The sequence below is a fragment of the Strix uralensis genome, chromosome 3, assembly GCF_047716275.1.
Source record: "Strix uralensis isolate ZFMK-TIS-50842 chromosome 3, bStrUra1, whole genome shotgun sequence".
Lineage (NCBI taxonomy): Eukaryota > Metazoa > Chordata > Aves > Strigiformes > Strigidae > Strix > Strix uralensis.
The window spans coordinates 82,500,206-82,519,620 of NC_133974.1; the positions used below are offsets into that span (position 1 = coordinate 82,500,206).

General features: G+C 42.9%; 1 protein-coding gene across 1 annotated transcript in view; it reads left to right on the forward strand.

Annotated features, from left to right (window-relative positions):
- PGBD5 (piggyBac transposable element derived 5) overlaps positions 1–19,415 on the forward strand; it is a 73,169-nt gene that overhangs the window by 18,806 nt on the left and 34,948 nt on the right. Inside the window, exon 2 of the mRNA XM_074863101.1 lies at positions 11,651–12,078. Within this exon, the coding sequence (XP_074719202.1) occupies positions 11,651–12,078 (428 nt within the window). The remainder of the gene's footprint in view (positions 1–11,650; positions 12,079–19,415) is intronic.

Consider the following 19,415-nt stretch of genomic DNA (forward strand, 5'->3'; position numbering starts at 1 on the left):
TGCTTGGGAGCAAGGGCGAGAAGTGGAACAGGAACCAGAGGGGGTTGGGACATCTAATTTTTCTTTTTGAGCCGCCACAGGCTGGCCAGGCACAGGTGCAGATCTTTATTCTGTAACTTACAACTGAATAACACACAGTTGGACGCACTCCTAACCAGTGCTGATCCAGCTGACCACCTGTTGTATCTGACAGCTAATCCTTGTCTCCAAACATGTATTCTCAGAAACCGCAGTTGTAGACTTGAAGAACTCATACTAACATAAGCCTCATCTCATCACTTAAGTGAAATGCCAAGAGGACAAGAAACACTGAGGTATGGCAGTATCTCAAAAACGCAGGCGGAAGGGTAGGGAAAGCGACAGAGAAGTGGAGCCTGGGGAAGTTCGGGGTCAGATAGCAGCAAGCAGCTGGGGAAGGCTGGGAATGTGCAGAACGGAGCAAAGGAAAAGAGGGCACAGGTCCCAGTGCCAACTTGAGACATGGATAAGCCAGGAGCACAGATGATATAATTAGCCTAAGGTAGCAGAGCATGTCAGGCACAGAGTAAAACATTCAGGGAGGCTGACTCTCAGTTCCTGAGCTCAGGAAGTATTTGCTCTGGCTTGGTGGGCAGGCAGTTTGGAAGGGAAGCACAGCTTCTGTCTTTGAGCAGCAGTCAAAATTCACAGCCTTTATTTAAATGGGAACTTTTTCAGTTACTTGTCACCGAGTAAAATACGCTTGTTCATTGTATCATGAAATCATAAGCCAGCCTGATATGAAAACAGCAGCTGACATCTTTCCATTTTAAGAAAATCAATCTGTAAGTAGATAAGAGCATGCAGGACAGAACATGGGGCCAGGGTTTACACGGCAAAAAACGTACTCAGAAACTTCCTTATTACTATCTTAGTAAAATATTACCTTAAGCATGCCACTGACGCTACCTATGGGTCTAATCAGGCACAGGCTTTTCTTCCAGACAGATTTTTTCCAAATTGTGGAGGATTTAGCTCTGTTATAGTAATCCAAAGGTCTGTTCTGACCTACTGTGAAGTCTGTGAGCTTCTTCTGTAAGAGGAAGAATATAGCTAGGAAATGTGAAGTTCCAGTCACTGAGGTCTCAAGCTATAAATGTCCTAATCTGTGGTTACAGAATGGGAAGCTGTTATTTCTGTTGTGATAATGCCCAGAAGCCTCTGTAGGAATCCTTAATGTGAAGTGCTTGGCACTTTGCAAACAGAAGGACATGCTTTGCAGTGGTTGTTCCCATGTTACTGATTTAAATTTACATTCCAGGTGCATCCTGTATAATTATACCTGCAGATTCAATAAATTAATGTTTGGGCCAGGTTTTTGTAGAGCAGAAAGATTTATTGGCTTTATCTTCCACTCCACTACTTAATATGACCCAGATTTCATCACCAACAACCTCTTTTTTGTGAGCACACCATGAAGTTCTTTGAAAACCTGCTGTGTGAAATCTCTGTTGCTGCTAGGTCCAAAATGAGAAATACAAGCTGCTTCCTCCTTTTATAAGCTGAGGTATGTTCTTACAGTGATTAAATCCTATGAGGTCTTTCAGCTTTTATTGGTTTATATGTTGGCAGCCTCCAAGAAGCGTGGAGAAGATGACCTCCAAGCATAGCTGTGATCTGGTGTGATGGATGGCTACCAGTAAGCAGTGTCTGTCTGGTGACCTCAAATCTTTCCCCTGCCTGATTTCAGAGTACAGCATACTAAGACTGTGTTTGGGGACGTGGACTTTGGCTCCAAAGTAAAAAGCATCTCTCCTGAAAGGCTGTGGGGGAAGATGCATGATGCTCTTCTTTGCAAACCTAGTTCTGTGGCCTAGTTGCTGTTCTGCTTGCACCCTGGCAGCAGTGCAGCATGGCACAGGCTGTGGGGGGAGCTGGGTGCTGAGCAGTTACCCTGGCTGCACACAGTAGCTGGGCAGAGGTTGTGGGAGAGGTGCTGTGTTGCTGAGGGACTGCTGTTGGTGAGGATGAGCAGTGCTGTTCTGCTGAAGATCATGCTCTGACTTCACGCACTGTTTAGCTCCGAGTTGTGCTTCTGGCTCTTTCTCTGCAGATACAGCTCCCTGAAAGCCTTCCCTGGGGGTATAAGTGGTTTGTAAACATGTCTGTATCACCCTGGAGTTAACACAGACAGTACAAGTAATAAATCTGCCTTTTTGCACAGATGACTGCTTTTTTTTTTTTTTTTTTTACATTTCATTGTTGAAGAAATGCTTTGGTTTCTTAAAACTGAGGAGTTGTGGGTTTTTAAGAGTTATTAGGAAGCCTAAGCAATTGGAGTGCTGTGGCGTGCGTCATGTATCCTGCAAGTGGTAAGAGGATTAGGGATGTTGATGTGCGTGGTATATAAAAGTCATTTATTGAACTTTCCAGCTGCTTGGTTATTTTGAGTTCAGATGTTCAGACAGCCTGTGGCACCAGTCACTTCTAAGGGCAGGCAGAACAAGGATGGGAAAATGCAGTCTAACAAGAGGGGCAGGAGTAAACGAGCAAAAAAAAAACCAGAAAGCACACAAAGTGGTACTGTGCCAGTGTAAAGAAGCCCTGGCCTTAGCAAGGACTGCAAATACATGACCTCCACTTACATCTTTGGTGTCCTAAGAAAATATTTATACTTTCATCTGCCCCTAAGCCTAATGCACCAGCAAGGAACATGTGGCTTGTAACTGCTTGTCCCAAGGTATTTGAGGGTTCTGGGAAGGAACATGGAGAATATAAAGTGGGGAAATAAGTTTAAAAGCAGCTGTGTAAATGCAGATGTATTATGATCACAGATAGAGGTGGTGCAGCCTTCAAATGAGGGTGCCTGTGATTGAAGTGTTGATTTATTTTATTATTATGATCTCTGAAGTGACGAGAGCTCATTTGCCTCCTAGTCTGGGCTGATCACAACAGAGAAACCTTGTTTTACTGCGCAGTTTGTGAAGCTCACCTAGAAATGCATGTGCATACTTTCCTACAGAGAGCAGTAAAATCCGAGGAAGGCTGCTACAACCTAAAGGAAGCAGGTTTGGAAAAAGAGCCTGAATATCATCCCTATGCAGCATCTGGCACCAACCTCCTTGGGCAGATTCTGATTTTTGACTCTTCTAGCTGGGCTGCAGCAAGAGCACCCTGCTTATCGCCCTCTCCCAAGTGGGTGCAGCAGTAAGTGCTTAGTTCTGTTCATGGGAAGTAGCATCGAACACTTTGCGGACTCACGTGCTTACCCTAACAACTATTCTCTGTCTTTTGCAGGAAGAAGCTGTAGTTGCCAGGAAGCAATTGCAGAGACCAGTACTGTAGCTACCTTAGCTCCTTTGGGATGGGGACAGATCATTAGGAGGTTCTGTACTGAAATGAATGTTCTTGCATGAAAAGGTTGTCTCTAATGCTCTACTATATTCTTTCTTTTTTTTTTTTTTTTTTAAATAATTTTTGAACAAAGCTGAAAACCATTTTCTTATGAGACTTGCTCAAAACTTAAGAGGTTCATTTTTCAGTGTTGTATGTGTGTGTTGCATGTAAGTGCAGGAGTTGACGTGAAGGATTTCAGCATCTCATTAGCTGGGTCACTTGCTTATTGACTTTTATTTACAAAAGATAAATTAACTGTCCCAATGATTTGCCTGCAAAATTTACTAGGCTATTTTCCCTTCTTTAAACACAAAAGCCCTCCCTTTGGATACGGGGTCCTGACATCCAATATTGCTAATGCTTATACAGGTAGATTTTTATTTTAAATTGCTGGAAAGGAGGAAGTTGCATGTAGGTAATGGTATTTGTGAACAGCGTGCACTAGAACAGACCAGGAGCCTGTGAAAGATGTGACAGTGGATTGCATCTGCAAGAGTTCCCAGTGCAGGGGTCCCCCCTGGGGACCATCCCAAAGCAGCCTTCTGGAATTTGGTTATGAGGGTCACCTTGCTGGAACGGAAGTTGTGCTGACATAAAACTATCCATGCTGCTTTGTAGAGTTATTTCCTAAATGTGCACAGCTGTGCTTACAGCCAGATGTGTAACTGCTCTGTGATCTACCAAAAGCTGTATTACAGATGATGTATGAAGTCGACATGTTGATGGTTGTCTCTAACCTGCTAGATATGCTCAGTGTCAGCTGGACTGCCAGGAGAAGCCAATCTGCTCTGATGGTTGAGTGCAGTAAAATGTTAATAGAAAATTGCAGTGGCAAAAGAAAGTGCAATGGACTATTGCCATGGAAGCTGCTGCAGCAGAAATTCCCCTGACGAGGGACAAGCATGTTCAGTCCCACAGCCAAATGATTAATGTGCAAAGGATTATGTCAGCTGATGCGATGTGATACTGTTTCTGCACTGACTGCTGCTTTAAGGTGTTTGGCTTTTTAAAATTATTGTAACTATAAGACCTTTTTAAAGGCTTTTAAAATGTATTGTAACCACGTTGATAATAGTGTTTGGTAGGTTGTAAGATCTCATCACAGAAATGAAGTATATAATTAAAGGTGTCAACATTACATGCAGCAGGCTTTTTATTATTTCTGCTTCACTTGTTGCATCTTGAAGGCTTTGTAGCCTTAAAACATGATTGTAAACACACAGAAATACTCTCTTAATTAAATATTTTTTGACTGTAGCTTAAATCTACACAAGCCACACTTCCATGGAACTGCCACAGCATCTCTCATGTGTTCTCATTCTCAGACAAATGCTGTTGGTGGCACAGCATACATTTGGTCGATGGGACTTGCCTTCTTGGTCCCCTGAAAATGCCTAGGAGTTTAACTGTTTTCATAGTGTCTTATCGCACATGGTAATCTGCTGAGTGGCAGCCAAAATTCTTTACCCTTGGCATTACAGTGTTGTTCTTGGTGCCCCACTGAAGTTCTTCATCTTTGCTGAGCTGAACTGCCAACTAGCGCACAGCAGCGTGGGGCAGAAGGAATGGGCAGGGCACCTTGGTCATCACCCCGGGCCTTGGTTGGCCACCGTCACATCAAGGGGGAAGGCTGTCTTCTGTTGGGTGGGAACAGGTACATTACTTGTCCCTGACCTATGCCAGGTTGACATACTAGACTTGACTCTCAAGAGTTTTGCTGTAACGCTGAAGAAAGTTAGATGGGAATCTGGATCCAGTACACAGCAGGGAAACAAGATGAATTGCAGGAAGTTCTTTAGTTTACTAAATACTTGGCTAAATTTTACCATTTAGTTTAACTTCTACTCTTTGTTTTACTAAGTAAGTTCTTTATTTAACTTGTCATAACTCAGCCCTGTATGGTATGGAGGCCAGGGACTGTTTTGACCAGAGTCAGCACGGAACACCTGTGCACTGGTTTTCAGTCCTTCTTCATTTATCCTTGGATTGCTTTTAGTCCCAGCTCTTAATTCTCTGTGTGGATAGGAGTCAGACTGCAGTGTGTGGATCACTTTATTGCTGATGCTGTGAGGAAAAAATCCTTTTTAATGCTGGGGAGGGAAGAGAAAGTGCCCTTTCATGGAAGCTGTTTGGAACTACGGTTATTATGTGCAGGCATGGAGGCATTGTCAAAGGCTTACTTATAGAGGTTGGAAAAGTGCAGTCAGATGACACTTTGCCAAATAGTGTGAAACAAACTTAACTGAAATCAAATGTAGAGCAAAAGTGTGTGCTACTGATTCCTCAGGCAAGGGTGCAAAGTAAGTTTTTCAGGGAAGATGACCTAGTAAAAACTTACCCAGAAGCATGGGCAGCTGAGAGAGCCCTTATGGTCTAAGAAGAGAACCATCTTTGGAAGGACTATGTCCAGTTTCTTCTTTCTCACGTATAAAAGCCAATATAGTGTCTGTTTGGGAGTTGTTTGGTTTCTTTTAATTTCCTCCTCGTAGGCTGGCTCTGAGCTCCCAGCAACTCCACGGTACAGCTCATGTTTTGATCATTTATATAGCATTCTTGTGCTAGGCAGTCCTAAAGAAAACTAAGATTCTCTACCAATATAACAAATACAAACATCTGCTTGCCCTAAAATATTGGTCAGAATCACAGCTGGTATAAATTAGGATGACTCCTTTGACTTAACAAAGTGGAATTGTCACTGAAGCTTTGGTTGCTTTTTTTAAATGAAGATAAATGAAATACACGCAGCATAATAACCTACATTAAAGTCCTGGATACTTGCTGCCCAGTTCCTACAGGAGAGCAGTATCTGAAATAAACTGGAATAAACCGCAGAAGAGAACTGTTACATGCACTTACTTCAAGCTGTCTTGACAGGCTTGTCATAAGGCCATCAAACTGGCTATGGCTTGAAAATTGTCTGATGTGCATTTCTTCCAGGCCATTAAGAATAAAGCTGATATGAAAACTGATTTTCTGGCAAGCTGGATAAGCTCCAGTGCTTCCAAAGCTTACGTGAGGGAACTTAGTGTGAAACCAAAATTCTGAAAAATCACACTTGGGAAATATTAAAACATTGTTTTTGATTTTGTTGCTATTTTTTCATCTCTTTGTATTGGTCTTTACTCATTGAGAAAGATGAAAAATTGTTTAAACTGCCTGTCATATTTCATCAATTGACATTTTCCATGGAAACATCATGATTTTTTTGATGAATGTGTATATTGTCTGACAGAAATCTTCCATCAGCATTTTTTGATGATCTCTAAATAAGACTCAAAAATCATGTTGTGTACTTTTGGAGAGGTAACTTCTCAGGAATATGAAACGATCTCTAATTGCTTGGACTTCGGAAGAAAGAATTAATTGGCTTTTCAGACTGGTTTTTGAAAGCTGTGCCATATGTCAGAGAAGCAAATACTTCCCAATTGCCAAAAAGCATCAGGTTCTGGATAGATTATTCTTAGGTATGTATCTGTATATAATACACCTAAATGTGCTATCCTCATGCATGACTGTAAATTGTTAGATTTTTGTGCAAAGTGGACAATAAAATGACTTCTGAATTCTTAAACTGATGCTTCTACCACTCCTATGCCTGATTCAGAAGTATTCCAGTCTGCTCAGTTGCTAATGAAGTTAAATTAATTTCAAAGTCAACCCTGGATTAGCTCTGTACAAGTTTGGTTTTCAAACCATGCAACTTGGATGAGCATACATATGGTAATACGTGGGTCTGTCAACGTGACGGGATATTTTATCATGAACCTCGGTTACATGTTGAATGAGAGCACTTAAGTCTTTTGCACAGCAGAGTAAAAGGAGAATTTTCTTCCACTGTGTTTTTTTCTTACACATCTAATTTATCCTGTCCAAAATGACAATGCTTTTGACCTCCTTAAGATTTGTATGTTACATTGTAAACACTGATAGATTACAGTAGGGTTTGAAACTTCCCATCTTTTATTCTGAGTCTGTGAAGTCTGAGCTGCTAAATAACAGGTTGATAATCAGAACAGGAAAAATGGAAAAGGTTATATTAACCTATTAAAAATGTGCTCAAATTACTTAGTCCTGCAAACCAGTTAAGTAAGTAAAAAGCAGTTAATTCACTTGGAGTTCTTATTTTTTTCCTAACATGCTGCTCAGTAAGGAAGGCTACAAACCCTGGTGGGATTGGAGGCGGGGGAAGAATGTGAATGTGACCCATCCATGAGAGAAGACCAGAGATTGTAGGAGGACGTGCAGGGGCTGCCTGAAGGATGGTCACACAGAAGTTTCATGTGAACTTTTTCTTAAAACTTTCTGGGTTTTCTGCAATGTGTATGTTTGCTGGGAAGTTGAGCATGCAGCCTGCTCTCTCGCTAGGCATTGGACCCAGCAAGGCTGCTGCAGTTTGCCTTGAGCTGAGGTGAGCCAAAATGGGCTCTGCAATGTGCGCAGTCTGAGGGCGAGGTGCCAGCCTCTGCTCCACAATCGTATCTCCGGTATGGAAACACAAATGTCTTTCCATGCTTAGCTTCTTCATTTATTTTGAGTCTATTCTTACAACTTAAATAGCTAGTGCTCTGGGGAAGACATTCCTTTGGAGTGCAAAACAGAAAATGGAACCAACCTGGTCGAAATAGGATCTAGTAGCAATAATGACTTGCAAGGTGACTGCTGCTGATTGCACATGCAAGTTTTTGCTGGTAGACAGAGTGAGAAACAAGAAGGAGAGTTTGCCTGTGCACGTTGTATTGTAACAGAGGAAGATTGTTATTTTCCATGTTCTGCAAAGTCATTTAAAGCAAGCCCAAACTGCTAGTGCTGGCGTGTGTGCTGCCCAGCCAGAGGTTACTCAGTAGAGCTCTGTCACTGCCCTGGGTGTGCACAGACCACTGGGTCTAGCTGCAGGTTTGGAAACTCCAAGAGTTCTTTTGTGCTCTGACTCTATACTTATACAGGAAATCCTGATTGTTTTTTAAAGCAAAAAACCCTGTGTAAATAAATACTTTCTCCATGCACACACTTTAGGGCAGAGGAAAGAGAAAAATCTGAATTTTACATACATTCGTGATTGTATATTCATTCTGAGAATGGAAGACTAGGCAATGCCACTTTTTGTTTGACTGAGTAAAGCTTTGAAAGATAAACAGTGCATGTGTGGAACACTGAACTCTTTTCATACCAGTATTTTCTGGGTAAGTGCCATTTAAGTCAATGTAAAAATCCTTAAAAAGTACAAATTCACTATTTAAGTTTCTTATGCAATTGGCTTTATAGATGGGATATATTTGTGTACTTAGATAGAAAGTCATATTTAAATAATTTATTTTAGGCTAGTCATTAACTATGCAAAACCCAATTCATGTTAAAAATTCAGTTCTCTTCCTACAGAAATTCAATGTCACTCTTGTTTTATTGCATCTCAGTAAATTATGAATCAATTGTGCTCACTTTGCCAATAAAGGCTGTTTTTTAAGACAATGAGATTATACAGGGGCTTTCAGAATTATATTTAGTCAACAATTAGGTTGATGTTTGAGTCAGAAAGTGATTCAGCTCACTTTTTTAGACCTGTGTGGGTTCTGCGTGGCCAGTGGGATACAAGTCTTGCATATTTATTTCAAGAAGGAGAGCAGATAGGAGACTCTGTGGCTGGAGCAGGACTGCTGGGTAAGAAAGGTAATCCAGTATACCTGGCAGTTTTCTATAATCACTTTTCAAGGTAAAGTTGTGCAGCTACTGAAAATTTAATTACATCAAAGTACCTTTTTGTGCTTCTGACTGCTCTTGACTTCTTAAAGATGGAGTCCATCACATACCTATTGTCCAAGTCCACCTGTCTCAAGACCAACATATTTCACTTCATAAGACTTAATGCTTTATAAATGCATCTTGTTTGCTGTAGGCAAGGTTTAAAATGTTACCCCCACTCCCAGCTTCTGCTTCTAAAGGCAAGAATTTTAAAACTAACTCTGTGCTCTACCTGGAAGGTTTCCTGGGCACTGGAGTTGAATTCAATAGCTACTCAAGACTTCATGTATAACTAGGAATACACTCTGTGCAGTGTGTTATTAGAAAGCTGTATGTACTGTAGAATGCCAAAACTTGATTAAGTTGTGGGGAAGGAGGAAGTGATGTACTGTAAGTCATTCATACAGGATCATTTGTAGAGCATTTTGTCAGCTATAACAGTCTAGCAGGTGCTAGCAGAATATAAATCTCCTGATCAAAACAAGAGAACTCTTTGTCAAGAGTCTTTATTATTGCAATAGCAGTTAAGGTTAAGTAAGCGTATCTATTCTAGTCCCATAGTTTTCACTTGATGGTGAGAACCTTTTATAATTTAAGCTGAAATTTTTTGCTTCATCCTTACCAGAACGTGGTTTGTATGGAGCTCTTTACTCTGGTCTTGCTATATAGAGGAATGTGCTTTCAACGGAACTGTTTCACTTCCAATTTCTCAATCTCACAAATTGAAATTAGAAAGTAATCTTTAAATATGTGTTTTGTTCCTCACTGCACTTGGGGGGGGGGGGGGGGCGGGGCAGGGGGGAATCCACTTGAATTGTTTTCTTTGGCATTCTTTGCAATCTGAAGGTTCACTGTTTCAGTGTCTTGGTGCTATTTTTGCTGTCCTTCTAATAGCTTGAGTTCACCAGAGTGCACCCAAACATTAAGGCTAAGAGCAAGTCCAACCACAGTATTTCTGTAGTTCCTTGTAGTACTGTTTCATGCAAAATTTCTGCAAGCTATAGTTGTTGCTGCAACTAAGGATGTGAGCTAAGATACAGGGGTACCGGAGAATGGGGCCTGACCAACACGGTAGTGGATCTTTGCGGAGCCAGATTGTAGAATGGCGAATCTTGTGTTCTGATTCAGCTGGGAGAGCCAATACTGAAATCCAAGCAACCACATAGTGTAAGGAAGACTCACTCTTATTAGGCAGAACTACAGATGAGAAGCTGTGTGCCTCCGGCTTTTGATCAGGAAGAGTGTTGTTCAGACAGTCCCAAGACTGAAGGCTGTTAAACTAAGGCGCAGTAGTTATTGGATCCAACTCTTAGTTTGGGTTATAATCATGACACTACCTTTTGCACAGGGATGTTGAACTGCTCTTGAGAGTTTGTTGATGCTGCCACTCTCATGTGTATTGATTTTCACTGCTTCTGTGAGAGAATAGAGAATGTCCCTGTCTCCACAGTCCTTACCTGATGACTAAAAGCACTGGCATGGATGGGAACATGAAAAACACTACTTTTAAAATTGAGCTTAATTATCTTATGGAAGGGATTAGAGAAGAGAGGATTAGTATCTATGTCCCTGGTATTGCAGGCTTGATGTCCCTAGTTCGGCTTAATGTGATCTGGTGTCTGACTGGATAACCTTGTTACACTGATACAGTGCTGCCAACCCGTAGAGCCTCCTTTTTTTTTTTTTTTTTTCCCCTCCCCTCTTCATATGGAATAGTTGAAACTGTCAGAGAAGGTGCAAGATGAGCGAAAAGCTAGAGTAATGACAGCATGGGACTGCAAGGCTTATTATGTTATGGGAGGAAGAGGACCAGCGTATGCATTGTAATGCTAAAAATATTCCCTGTGACATGGGACAGCAACACTAACCACATGGTGTCTTTGGCTTGTTCCAGTAACACGCTCTCTTGGGGATGTCAGAATGCAGGATAAGGCTTCAATGTGGTGGCAGAGACACAGACCTGAAAAGTACATAGACATGATCTGCATGGCTCAGTGTGTGGAGCAGCAGCAGATTTGAAAGTCACACTATTAATGATAATGAACTGAGCAGGAATTGGAGGTGCAAAAGAAAAGGTGGGGTCAGGTTCTAGTGCCCAGGTATATCAGCTGGGGTGGGGGCAGCACGCTCTCTTTGGAGGGCTTGGACACCATCCTTCTGGGCTGTTTTGAGGAAGGCACTGCTTTAACATGCATATGGACAAATAAAAGACTATCCAGAAAAAGGCCAAAACAGTTGCTGATGGTAAAAGGTACAGATAGTGTATAAGTGGAAAAATTAAATGCATGTTGCCTCACAGACCTGCATGCTACAAACTGAGTGTGCAGAGCAGAGGAAGAAACTATTTGGAGTGTGTTGTATTTGTATCATGTAGGAGGAAGACACAGAATACAGGGGGGAAGTTTTCTGACAAGATCTGTCAGACAGTGAGTATACTCTCAGAGGAATTAGCTGACATGCCATCACTTTGGCCTTGTTTTCCTGCTTTAGATTGCTGGTGTTGGACATGCCTGGTGCTGATCAGGAGTGAGCTTATCTTCCCTTCTTGCTTTTGTTCTAGGACCAACACGAAAAATGCCCCTGACTGCCAGTGCCATGGACTTTTTTCAACTCTTTGTCCCTGACAACGTACTAAAGAATATGGTTGTCCAGACCAACATGTATGCCAAGAAATACCAGGAGAGGTTTGGTAGTGATGATGCCTGGATTGACGTCACCCTGACGGAAATGAAGGCCTTCTTAGGCTACATGATATCAACCAGCATCCACCACTGTGAGTCTGTTCTCAGCATCTGGAGCAGCGGCTTCTACAGCAACAAGAGCATTGCACTTATCATGACACAGTCACGGTTTGAGAAGATCCTGAAGTACTTCCACATTGTGGCCTTCCGCTCGAGCCAGACGACGCATGGCCTCTACAAAATCCAGCCTTTTCTGGACTCTCTGCAGAACGGCTTTGACTCTGCTTTTAGACCTTCACAAGCCCAGGTGAGAGTTAACCCCTTGGCAGGGAACATCTAACCTACATGCTGTAGGCCAGGTCATCTCTCTATGACTGAAAGTGCAGAGCACAGCTGCCTGAAGAAAGAGCTGGGGCTTCACAGTGTGAAGCCATGCTGCAGTGTCTCCACAAAACATGAGAGAAAGCAGCACTTTCCTATGCAAGTGCTCAGCAGTGTCTGACATCTCTGCAGTGCAGGTACCTAGCATATTTCAATAGGAATGATGCTGTCTGAGCTGGGACCATTTGCTTTAATGCTCTAAACAAGCCTGGAGGCTTCTCCGTGAGGTTGGCACCACTATCCGGAGGATGGGAGGTTGCAGGCTGCTCCTGTGAGGGAGAGTGGAAAGGGCAGAGCTGGTGCAGCTGGGCTGGAGAGAAAACCTGTAGCTGCTCCTGCTACAGGCTGAGGGTTGGATGCAGGAGCTGAATTTGCTAGGAATGACCAGCCCTGACCCTAGCAGTAGGCGTTTGCTGTACGGTCCAGCAGCACAGCTACCTCCCCCTGACTGGGCAAAGGGAAAATAAGCAGGGGGGCAGGTGCTTTTGCTCACTGTGGTTGTCAGCTGCCGTCAGCAGCACTGCCTGTGCCTTGTGCCAGTCCTGGTTTTTAATGATGGGTGATGCTTCTATGGAAAAATTTATTGATGTGTGGATTTGCAACCAAAGTGCCATTGAACTAGAAATACTTCTAGACTACCAGGAATAAAAGTAAACAGGACTCCAATGAATTTTCGTTTCCAGATACAACTAGGGGTACAGCAGAATGCAATTCTGTAGGGAGACTGCTCCACAGACTGAGTAGATGGTGTAAGGAACTAAATATAGAAACTTATGTAGCTGGTGGTTGTCTGACTACAGCTGTACAGTTGAACAATTTTTTTTTTTTAAAAGTGCAAAGAAATATTTTCTTAATATTTATCATACACTTTTTAAGCTTAGTTCCACTATAAATGATCTCCTTTTGGAGCTGTTGCTACTGGTCACGTTCAGAAGTGTGGAAAGAAAGAAAAATAAGCTTGAAATATGTTACTGCTTGAAATAACTTTTCAATCAACTCTGTGTTTTCAGAATACAAGATTTCACCTAGACATTTGGAAAGGGTGTTGTGTCTATCTTCCTCTTTTTCTTCCTCTTTCGCCTCTGAAACATTGCATTTTTGCCTACTACACAAAGTTAATGAAGACATAGATGCATCACATCCATTGAAGTGTGCCTAAAATAAATTGGGAGTGATTACTGGATTTTTCTATTTTATAGACAATAAAAATCATACCTGTATAATTTAGGACAACACAGCTGTTTAAAAAGCTGTTACAGTAGAGATGGGAGAAGGGAGGAGAGAGGAGTGTTCCCACTGAGCCATGCTAGCAAGGTGCTTTTCCATCAAGACAAAACGGGCAGTGAGAGTGGTATTGTTGGGACCAAGCTCTCATTAAGATATGAAATCTAATCCTTATGGCCACTGACTTCAATGGGCAGAAGATAAAGGCTTCAGAAATGTGATCACTGTGTCTAATGTAAATGCTTATAATGGTGTGCTGTGGGACATGCTGTGAGTACAAATCCATTAAAGGATAAAATCTGATTTGCATGTATACCCCTTCTCCCTTCCCCCTCTTGAGCAAGGTTTGAGAACTGAACTGACGAAATCATAGCATCCTATTTGCAGTGGCAAAACATCTAAATCTCCACAAGCAAAATGTATACTTGTGCTGAGCTTGGTAAGGAGATGCTGCTTTAAAAAAAAAAAAAGGAGGAAAGAAGTGACAGCCCAATTCTGTTGCTTCCCCCTCTACTTCTCTGTTCCCTTGTCAGTGTTTACGTCAGTGATGTCTATACAGCATATTTCAGTGGTATTGAGTGAAACAAAAAACACTAAAATACAGCTTCAAAAATAACTGTGAGAGAGAAAAAGGATTTGATCTGTTGTTAAAAATACTCTAGTGTAGCGCCAGTAGCCTAATGGAGGATGTTCCAGACCTCCTCCCGAAAGGACCCTTGTGCCTAACATCCTCCTGGGTGCCATCAGGCAGGGCTGCACACTACCTGTCTCAAGAGACATGGACCCATCTGCTCAAAGCAACAGGAAAGACCTCTCCCTGGAAATTGCCTTGAGTGCAGATTAGCAGACTGCAGTAAACATCAGACCCAGAATGTCAGGCCCAGTGAGAAATAATAGAAATAATTAAAAATAATAGCCAAGTTGCACAGAAACAGAAGGAAAAGACAGAGGTAAAGACCCATTTAGATGGGGTTTTGGATATGCTGCCTCTGAAATTGTTTTGGGGAGAGGGGCCCGGGTTTCTGTAATCAGTGATACCTGGAATCCCAAGCTCAAAATGGATTTGTTGTTTAAGGTACACCTGTATCTTAAACATAAGACTTACAGTATCAGGATGGTTTGTGCCTGAGCCACGATCTATGCTCAGGCCTTAGGCTAACATCTTGTATGTGGCATGAAGCAGAGGAATGACTTGGGCTCCTTGCTGCTGAATGCAGCAAGGCTGTTTGGGCTGTAGGTAGACATTGCTGACTTTCTTCCTCTGGCAGTGTGGACTCACAGAATACAGGTTAGGGAGATGCCGTGTTTAACTCACCCCTATGGACAGAGCAGGCAGTCTGTGTCAGGTAGGCAGTGCAACATCTGCCTTGACAGTTACTTCTACAGATCTTATATTTTTATTTAGGAGAGATAGAAAAGATTAGTTAAGTGGAATTTCTGTCTCAGAGAATATTTAGGGTTTTTTTCTCATGTGTAACCCCCCCAGAAAATGTGCATGCAAAAATGACGCCAGAGTTCCTATGAAAGGAAACAGAGGGAGAGAGAGAACTATGCCAATATACCAAAACAAAGAAAACAGTCTAGTGAATTATAATTATTTTGCTAAATGTACTGAGCAAACAAAAGGAAATAATTACTCTCCAGTTTATGAAGGTACTGAAAGCCCAGAACATTATAATTGTGGATCAGCAGTGCTAGCTTCAATTTCTGAAGTAAAAAAAATGGTATTCTGACCTAGATTGGATAAGAATGACAGGAATATTCTCTGCATCCTATCCCTCCCCAGAATATTCTGTATAAATAACTGCAGCCTCTACCTGAGCAACGAGAGGTGGAGGTTTGGGTCAGTTCTTGCCATCAGTGTCGTCTCTTTGCTGCTGGGGTCCATATTGCTTTGTAGCTGTGCTACTGTTGATAAGTGGAAGCCTGAAGACAGGGAAGATGCCCAGTCTGAGCTCAGGAGGTATACTGCAACAAATTCAAGGGTACTCACCTGCAAAGGATATACACTGAACTCCAGAAAGCAGAGGAGCTCAGGAAAATAACATCACTGCTCACATATCCTTCTGTGCCTGCTGAGTATTAATATGCTTGTCAGTGGGATGTGACTAGACAGGATTGCTGCCTCTGTCTGCCCCTTACTGGTGTAGGAGAGGTCAGGAGCACAACTCTGGGCACTCTCCTCTTCCCTCTAGCTGCAAAGTGCTTTCTCGTTGGCATCTTGGAACCAAACATTTCTGCATCTGCCCAGTGAAATGTCAGCTGGGAACAGCCAGCTTAAGTCCTTATCTCAGGCAGCAATGATAAGAATATTGAGTAGCAAGGTAAATTTCTGATGTCCTGTAGCTCTTAGCTGGTTGATCCTCTGGTGAAGCCAGATTTTAGGGAGAGTTTGACAGCAGAAAATGAACCTTTATGGCTATTTTAATGGCAATGGAGTGCTGTAAGAACTGATTAATTTTTTTTCTTTAGAGAGAGTCGATTGAAGACTGAACAAATGGGCAGAGGAGCATGAAATAATGGCTCCACTGAAGGTGGGAGTTAACCTTTGAATGATAGCAGAGAGGATCAGTAAAATGTGGATAGGCCAAACAAGACTTTGAAAGTGAAGAGAGAGAATCTGTCTGATTTATTGGAGAAGAAGAGCTATCAGAACGAAATAAAGAAAAGTGCTGTGGCCAGTGTGATGGACTAGGAGAACAGCTTTCCAGCAGCAGTCTGTAAGGCAGGATTGCCTTATGTTGAGGCCAAAAGGAAAACCATTGCAGGATGACAGTGGGTTTGGATGAAAACTTGACTGGGTGGGTGGGTTGTTACTCTAAAATGAGTAACATTTTAGAGCTGTTATTCAGAAAGCATGGAAAATGCAGGCACTGCCTGGCTCAGAAGACCTTGCAAGGAGTTGTAGGTAAAGACTGACATTCAGATTCACTGGCCAGTGAGATCTGCAGCATGAGGAGAGGGATGTCTGCAATAACCACAAAAAGGAGAAGTAAGGGGTTATCTTGATGGGAGGGAGATGCTGTCAAATGTAGCGTAATAAAATCAGATCTGACAGCTAGATATGCAAGCAGAAATGTCAGATACTAGCAAAGAGTTTAGTTTAGACAGGAGGAGCTTTGGAGCAAAGAAGCAGAAACACAAGCTACTATTGCAGGAGCAATGGCTGGATCTGTGCATACAGATGCGGTTACCCAGGGGTCTCTGCAACTGGGGGGTGCCCACCAAAATCCAGAGACAAGGCAAGCTGAGGCAGTTTCTCCAGGAGACAGGCTGGAAAGACAGCTGGTGGGGTGGCCATGGAGCTAAGAGAATATGAGCTGTCTCAAGGACATGTTTGTTCATTATCTAAGGCAATGGAGTCCAGGAAGCCCAAGTACAAAAGAGTTAGTAGCTCTGGGCTTTGCCTACAAGCCTATTTTGGGTGTTGTGAGAGCAGGAGGGATGGAACTGTGAAGTGGAAAGAGCTTTGGAGATGATCTAAAATGGAGAAGAAAGGCAGGCACTCCTGACAGTGGCTAGCTGTTCTGTTCAGTGAATGAAAGATGTGAGATGGAGCAATTGCTGGAGAGGCAAGACTCCAAGGTGGGACTCCAACACTTGAAATGCGTGTACATATTGCAGGGGAAACAAAGAGTGAAAGCTTGGCAAGAAGATTGAGCAGCGATGAGGATGGCTATGAAGAAGAGGGGGGAAAAAAAAAAGGCAATGGGATAGCTGTGGGGGAGTGAAGCAATTAGATGAGGAGCTTCTTAGACCTGAACAAAATTGGGGATTTGAGAGAAGAAAATGGAGACAATGAAGAAGTCCACATGATACCTCGCATCAAAGGAAGTCAGAATAGAAAGACGGGAGGGCTTGGGAAGTGAGTCAAAGATGGTAAAGAGGCAGCCAGGAATATGTGTAGGAGTCAATTAAGCCTGAAAGTAGATTTTTATCTAGGAAGATGAGAAGCAGGAAAGAATATGCCATGGGGACAGTAAGCTTACTACTGGAAAACTGGGTATTGCAGTGACAGCAAGAATGGAGAATGAGGAAGGAGCAAATACCACTTTTCTTGAGGATCTGGCAAAGAGATGAAGTTGAAATTACAGGAGGAGCAAGGAGACTGAGAATGGAGGAGGGTGAACAAACTAATAGGACTGGCCAGTGGCAATAGGGCTAACTTTTGTCATAAGAAAACCATGTCAGTGCAGAAGCAACAGATTTGAAAACAAGATGGGGATCAGCTGTTCCAGAAGCAGGCACAGCCCATACAGTGCCTTGCTTGCAAAGGCCTTTACAGCTGTTGAAGCAGTGGTTGCATATGGCGAGGTGACAACACTTGTCTCCCCACCCTCTCTGGAGGAAGAAAGAAGAGCAAGCTCCAGGGTTTTCATTTCAGTTTCCCTGTCCACATTCCCTCGTTGCAGCAACAGCAAATCTTGCCCTACTCTTTTTCCATTTTCGTTCCCTCTTCCCAGCAGTTGGAACTGAAAGTAGGGACTTTGGTGGAGCATTAGTCGTCTTATGGAGAAATGGGAATGACTTAAACATTTGGGATGGGGGAAATGAGGGGAAGCCCTGGGCCCTAGAGGAAGGCAGGTTTGAGTGTGGACAGGGTGAAGGGGAAGATGGGGAGAGGTTTTCATTCAGATTTGCTTTCTAAATGTAAGGCTGACAGGCCTTACTGTGTCATAGAAGGCAGAAAGAGTGTGAAGGGTAAGCAGGATGCAGTAGAGTTGCTTTGAGGAGAGCTGATGCTGTGGTGCAGAGGAGAGAGCTGAGCTAATGACAGAGGGTAAAAAATGTCCTCAAGTGATGCTTATACAGCCTTTCTGCTGCTCTCCATCCTACGGTGAGGGAGATTATAACAGTTGAACCACACCACTCAGTGGAATCTGGCAGGTAAGAGGGCCTTTCCAGTAGCTCAGGAGTTCTTAACGGTGTATCCAACCCCATCCGAAGGGATATGGTCTTCCCTCTGCACAGAAGAGGCAGAAAGGCAAAAACAAATGGGGGCATGTTTAATATTTGCAAAATGCTGTCAGAATTTCCTGAGGTGGAAGTGTGAAATGCCCCAGGTGGCCTTCAGAAAGGAAGAGCAGTGTTTTGTGTGGACCTTGAGAGAGAAAGAGGCTTTTGTTTCAGTGGGGAAATGGGGCAGCTGCAGCTTTAAGAACAAATAGCTTTGTGTGCAGCTCTCCTTGCTCGCATCTGCATTTTGGTGTATAATTTGAACATTTCACAAGAGTGCTTTCAGATGGTCCTGTGAATGTTTTATGAGCCGTTAAGAAGTGGAGTGTGTATAAATGAAAGTGTGCAGCCACCACTGCCTGGGGAGGGCACGGGTGCCTATTTTGGGCTGACAGAGTGATGTTCAACAACCGTCTTGTATTCAGGAGACCAGCAGCTGCTCATCACTGATGTTTAACTGCTTACCCACCACATCTCTCCTATGAGCATCGCTCCCCGGTTTAATGCAGCTTTGTTCTTGTTTCTGCCACTGGCTGCATGCAGATGTGCACAAAAGTAGCACCCATGCAGATGTGGAAAGGTTTGGTGTGAGGGTGAGAGCCTCTGCATTGTGGATACCTGTATCTGAGCCTGTCTCCTGGAGTGGTAGTCACTGGAAAAGAATGGGCTCCTTTAGATCATAACTTTAGATCTGACTTATTTTACATGTCTTTAAAAGGGTGTGAATTACAGCCTGCTGGGATTGCTTTCCCCTTGTGTACTAGGAGGGGAGCCGACAGTGACTTGCTCTGATTTAGATGTAGATGTCTGATTTTGGTTAGCGTTCATCAGCTGAGACCTTTCAGCAGAGACTTGCTAGACAACTCGCACACCATGCAGTCAGGGATGTGTATGTTCTGCACAGCTACCTGTGAGCTGCAAGGAGGTAGTAGTACTTTTCCGTAGGTGGGTTCTATAGTGTAAAACTTAATGACTTTGCCACAGAATTAATGGAAAGAAGTATAACAAAACAGCTATAAGGAACAGGGAACCACTTACGTCATCTGGATGCAGAATGCAGAAATTTCTTTGCTTTCACAGATT